General features: G+C 54.6%; 2 protein-coding genes across 2 annotated transcripts; both read right to left on the minus strand.

Moving 5' to 3' along the window:
- Positions 1-3,168: 3,168 nt before the first annotated feature.
- LOC105557080 lies at positions 3,169-4,025 on the minus strand. The gene is made up of 2 exons (XM_012004225.1): positions 3,816-4,025; positions 3,169-3,774 (listed from the first exon to the last, which is right to left on the minus strand). The coding sequence occupies exons 1-2, from the start codon at positions 4,023-4,025 to the stop codon at positions 3,169-3,171; spliced, it is 816 nt and encodes a 271-aa protein (XP_011859615.1).
- A 239-nt stretch (positions 4,026-4,264) lies between these two features.
- Positions 4,265-5,656, minus strand: LOC105557081. Its single transcript, XM_012004226.1, has one exon. The coding sequence runs from the start codon at positions 5,654-5,656 to the stop codon at positions 4,265-4,267; it is 1,392 nt and encodes a 463-aa protein (XP_011859616.1).
- Positions 5,657-6,082: the final 426 nt, after the last annotated feature.

Raw genomic sequence — 6,082 nt, forward strand, 5'->3', positions numbered from 1 at the left:
AGAAGGGAGAGGTCCTGCCCTATCACGCGGACGAGCGCCTCCCGCTCGTCCGCCCACGCCGGACACTCGCCCAACGTGTGTTGGGCGGTGTCGTCCGCCGCGCTGCAATGGTGGCAGCGGGAGTCTTGCTCCCTTCCGATCCGACCCAGGAAATGTCCGAAGCAGCCATGCCCCGTCATCACCTGGGTCATCCGGAAGGACAGCCCACCCCATCCCCTGTCGACCCACTGGTCAAGGAAGGGCCCGATTGCCCCGACGACGCGCAGCCCCGGGGTGTTGTTCCCCGAGGCTAAGAGCGCCTCTCGCCACGTGGCGATTGTGCGTCGCCGGTGCCGGAGTCTCTGCCGAGCACGGTGAGTCGCCGACCATCTTATCGGTCTCCCCTCGGAGTCGCGGCTTTCGAGGAACATGTTACTATGTTCCTCCGCCGCGTACTCCATCGGGGGGAGACCCGCGATCCCCGCCGCCGCGTTGTACGCCACGGTCCGGTACGCCCTGCAGATTCTCGCGGCTATCGGGCGAAACGCACGCGCCATCTGAGCGCGCGCGCGCCGCGATGCCGCGAGTTTTGGGGCCCAAACTGGCGCCCCGTAGAGCGCCACGGACTTAACCGTGTTGGCGTACAGCCGACGCACCTTGCCGTCCGGGCCGCCAAGGTTGGGGAGGAGCCGGTCAAGCTGGGCCGCTCTCACTCCCGCCCTGCTTGCGGCTCTGGCAAGGTGGCTCGCAAAGCTCCATCGGTCCTCGAGGATCAACCCGAGTTCATCTCGTGGCCGATCCTGACGAGGGCCGTACCCACAGCCAGGGTGAGTCCCTCGGGCGGCGCGCCGCGTGCTCCACGTCTTTTGCCGTGGAACATCACGGCCTCGGTCTTGCCGAGTGCCACCTCGAGGCCCAGGCTACGAATAGAGTCGACTATCGCTCCCGCTGCCACTCGCCAGGGGGCCTCCCCCCAATCGCGGCCTCCGGCCGTCACGAGCGTGTCGTCCGCGTAGCAGACGACGTGACAGCCGAGGGGGAGGGGAACTCGCAGCACCGGGTCGTACCCCAGATTCCATAGGAACGGTCCCAACACGGAACCCTGGGGCACTCCCCGGTGCAGTCTCTCCCGTCGGCGTTTGCCGCCTTGGTCGGTGTATTCGACCCACCTGTCCCTCAGGTAGTCGCTCACGACGCGGGCGAGATATGATGGAACCCCGCGGCGTCGGAGCGACCCCCTGATTTGTCCCCAGGGGAGGGTGTTGAAGGCATTGGAAATATCCAATGATATTGCCAACATCACCCCCCCCCCTGGGACGTCGCCTCTTCAGAGAGGGCCTGGACACGCTTAATCGCGTCTATCGTGGACAGGCCCTCCCTGAACCCATATTGGGTCCCGCTGATGTCGGGGCCCATTTGGGACAGGTGCTGGACGAGGCGGTTGACGAGCACTCGCTCGAATAACTTACCGACCTCGTCCAGAAGGCATATTGGCCTATACGCCGACGGGAGAGAGGCGTCTTTCCCCTCCTTTGGGAGGAGCACCAGCGTGGCGCTCCTCCACTGCGGGGGGAAGACTCCTCTCCTCAAGCACGTACTGTACACCCGTGCATACTCCTCTGCGAGGACGCCCATGGCCAGGGCGTGGACACGCTTGTGAAGGCCGTCAGGACCTGGGGCAGTATTGCCCTTAAGGCCCTTCCTGACGGCCCTCTGGAGTTCCTCCGGCTGGACGTCCAGGGAGTCGTCCCAGTCGGGGGAGTCTTCCCCCGACTCGGGGCCCCTCGTCCTCCCCGGTAATATCGGGGAAGAGGGCTCGCACCACCCTCCGGACGAATCCCACGTCCAGCCGCTCCGTCAGCGGGGGCGCCCATGGTCTCAACTTGTTGAGCACCATCTTGTATGGGCGCCCCCACGGATCCTCCTGAAGGGAGTCGAGGAACTCCGTCCACGCTCTGCCCTTTGCCACGCTGATGGCCCGTCTGAGGGCTACCTTGGCCTCAAGGTAGCCCTCCCTTGCTCGTTCGGCCGCCTGCCCGCCTCTGCGCCTGCAGCGGGCGAGTCTCCTCTGCTGGTGGACGGCTCGTCGACGTAGGTCGGCGATCTCTGCCGTCCACCAGTAGACGGCCCGCTGAGGCCGAGCTCTGGACCGGGGCATCGCGGCGTTACACGCCGCTGTTAGCGTTGCCCCGATCCACTCGGCCTCTTGCAGGGGGTCCGTCTCCCGGATCTCGGGGAAACCTCCCCGGACCCAACAGGCGGCCTCTAACGAGGCCATCAGGGCATCCTCGCAGAGTTTCCGGAGGGCCCACCGCGGTCGCGTCTCTTGGCGACGCACGGTAGACACTCGTACTCGTCTTACAATTTTAATTGAAATAGTATTTCTTACAACTCTTGCGCTTGTGATACAAGTTGACTCGCTTACTGTACGAAAATCGACTCGACTCTCCACTTCCACGTGTCTTATTCTTCGCCATCTACGCAACGCTACCAACGCTTGGCCGCCTGTGCCACGCCACCTGTGCTATGTCCCTATGCTAACGCTACCTATGCGATCTTCTCCGACATACCGCCCACCAAATTAGACACGCTTATTTGTTCATCGACCTCAATAGATACGGGCAGCTTACAAAGCTTAACCATCGATCGTTTAAGAATACCGCCTTCTGTTCGGATGGTTGCGACACGGACAAGCTTATCGCAACCCGGGTGTAATTCCATGACTCGTCCGAGCTTCCATTTCAGCGGGGGAAGATTTTCGTCGCGAAGGACCACCAAGTCCCCGACTCGCAGATTAGACTGTTTCTTCTTCCATTTAGTTCGATTTTGCAAACCAGCAATGTACTCGGCCGCCCACCGTTTCCAAAAGTCTTGCATAACTCTCTGGACGAGACGCCACCGATTCAATCTGTTTAGCTGGATATCAGTCACATCCATATCCGATATTACGGTCAACGGCTCTCCCACTAGGAAATGGGCTGGAGTGAGGGGTTGAAGGTCCGTTGAATCTGAAGATAGAGGAGTTAAAGGCCTAGAGTTGAGGCAGGCTTCGATCTGAATCAACACCGTTGCGAGTTCCTCGAAAGTAAACAAGATGTTCCCCATCACTTGCTTGAGATGACGCTTGCACGATTTTACGCCAGCCACCCAGAGTCCACCCATGTGGGGAGAGTGGGGTGGGATGAACTTCTAATCTATCCCTTCGTTCGCAAGCACCTCGCTGATGTCTCCCTTGACTTGCTCCTTAACAAATTGGTACATTTCTCTTAGCTCGCGGTTGGCGCCGACAAAGTTTGTAGCGTTGTCGCTGTACATTTTGCACGGACGTCCCCTTTGGCCTGTGAATCGTCGAAGAGTTGCGAGAAAAACCGTGGACGTGAGTTCGCTTGTGGCCTCCAAATGTATGGCTCTTGTAGAGAAGCAAACAAATAGTGCTATATAAGATTTGTTAATCTTCCTACCTCGTCCCTTGTTGACGAGAGTAGTGATAGGCCCGGCGAAATCTACGCCGGTTACTGTAAAGGCGCGGCTGGATTTAATTCGATCGCTCAGTAAAGGTCCCATTAATTGAGATAGTTCATGCGGACTGGTTCTAGTACAGCGAATACACTCGCGGCAAGTTCGTCGCGCCAAATCGCGCCCCTTGAGCAGCCAGTAGCGCTCTCTTATAGTAGCGGCCAATATCTTATAGAGTAGAGTAAATGTTGTTGTCCTGCATGCAGCAACCGAATATGCTCCCTCTCGGCTAGCAGTTTTGAAAATCGAGCATTGGCTGGTAGAATTATAGGATGTCTCCTTTGGAAAGGCCAAGATGCATGTTGTAACCTTCCACCTACCCTCAGAATATTTTGTTCGTCCAAGAATGGATGCAGTGATAGAATCTTGCTGCTTGATCGTAACTGGCGCCCCTTTGACAAATCAGCGACTTCTTCTGCGAATTCTGTTTCTTGGACATGTTTTATGATGCGTTGATGCGCCGTTTGCAACTCGGACACTGTTAATTTCGCTGCATCTCGTTCGCCTACCTTCTTCCGAAGGTTTGACATGTACCGCAAGCAATAAGTCAACACGCGCTCGGTTCTAGTCAGTGATGAAAATTTGTCAATTAACTCTTGAATCGTGGAGTTTCCTTCTCTTATGAGCGTGCAAACGCGCGGGGTTTTACGTTCCTCCATCCGGATCCTTTCGGAAGCTCCGTCGTGTAACTCGTCTTCGTGAGTATCTTCAAGCGGTGGGCAATTTTTCTGCAACCAACGCGGTCCGGATCATCTCACCTCAGAATCCCTTAATTGCCGTAAAGTAGCGCCTCGCGAAATGATGTCAGCGGGATTTTCGGTCCCTTCACGTAGTTCCAACGGTTGGCTGATAACAATTCGATGATCTCCGATACGCGGTTGGCTACGAAGGGTTTCCACCTCGTTACGTCTCCACGAATCCAACACAATGTAACTTGAGAATCCGACCATGCTAGTATGCCGTCAATGTGTACCTTCAAATTCCTTCGGACGCTGTCGATTAAACGAGCGAGTAAAACCGCGCTGCATAATTCCAATCTGGGTATGGAAATCGGCTTTATTGGAGCTATTCGCGATTTCGAACACAGCAATCTCGAGGTGTATGTGCCTTGTTCATCTTCCGCTTGCACATATAAGCAAGCTCCGCATGCGCCTGCCGACGCGTCACAAAATCCGTGCAAATATATTTTCGAAGTATTTTTGCTTGGAATAACTCTTCTTGGGATTGAAATCATCTGGACGTCGTTCAAATCTCTACGAAATTGTTCCCATTTTTTTGCGAGTAAGATTGGCAAGGACTCATCCCATTGTCCTCCACTTCGCCATGTTTCTTGCATGATTAACTTGGCTGTCGTCAATATGGGGCCTATGAGACCGAGCGGATCGAATATCCTGCTGATGGCTGACAAAACTTCACGCTTCGTTTTTGCAGCTTCTGCTCCTTGTACGAAGAATTGAAATTGATCGACCTTGGGGCTCCACTTGATGCCGAGTGTCTTAATCGTATCGTTGGCGTCGCTACCGAGTTTAGATGCGCTCTCTCTCAAATGTGGGGGCAACCCCTCCAGGGCTTCCTCACGATCGGAACACCACTTATGAATCTTGAATCCTCCGGCCGACAACACGGTGGTCAGTTGCTTCTGCAGAAGCCTAGCAGCTTCGACGCTGTCCGCACACGCCAATATGTCGTCTACGTAAGTCTGATGGAGCAATGCGTTTGAGGCCATTGGAAAATCTTGTCTCGCTTCCTTCGCTAGTTTGTAAATACAATTGATCGCTAGAAACGCTGAACTCGCTTCGCCGTACGTAACGGTATTGAGACGAAATTCCTCCACTGGTTGGGTTGGATCGAATCTCCACAATATTCTCTGATAATCCCTATCATCGGGATGTACTAACACCTGACGGTACATTTTTTGTATATCTGCAGTTAGCGCTACTCTAAAAAATCGAAATCGTACAACAATTTCTAGCAGACTGCCTTGGATCGTGGGTCCTACGCGGAGGATATCATTGAGGGATTGACCGGAACTGGTTTTGCTCGATGCGTCGAAGACTGCGCGTAGCTTCGTGCTTGAGCTGTCTTCCTTAATTACGCCGTGATGTGGCAGATAGACAATCCTATGTCCTGAGTGTGGCTCGGGTTCGATTACTAACGACATATGCCCGCTTTCGATATAATCACGGATGAATTCTGAATATCTATCGCGTAGTGTTTTATTACATCTAAAACGGCTGTTTTCGCAGCTCTTGATTAGCTGGGTGCTTGGCACGTGTTTTCTCTTTTATTAAGTCGTATTTACCTACTGGGTTGGATTAATGACTGATTTGGTATCAACTATGTGCTTTATTTGCAACTTTTACACACTCGCCGGCTTGCTGCCGTGGATCGAGAGAGAGCGAACGACGTGCTTCTAGAGAGCAAGCTACATTCACACTGCTCGCATCGCGCTTGCGCGCCTCTTACGGATGACGACTGACACAAAATTATGGCAGTATAACAAAACGAAAATCATGGTTTTAGGCTACGGCATCAACATACCGCGCGCCTTGATGGGATTAAGCTCATCGTCGATCGACGTACAAAC

The sequence above is a fragment of the Vollenhovia emeryi genome, unplaced genomic scaffold, assembly GCF_000949405.1.
Source record: "Vollenhovia emeryi isolate VEMERY1.0 unplaced genomic scaffold, V.emery_V1.0 DF939629.1, whole genome shotgun sequence".
Lineage (NCBI taxonomy): Eukaryota > Metazoa > Arthropoda > Insecta > Hymenoptera > Formicidae > Vollenhovia > Vollenhovia emeryi.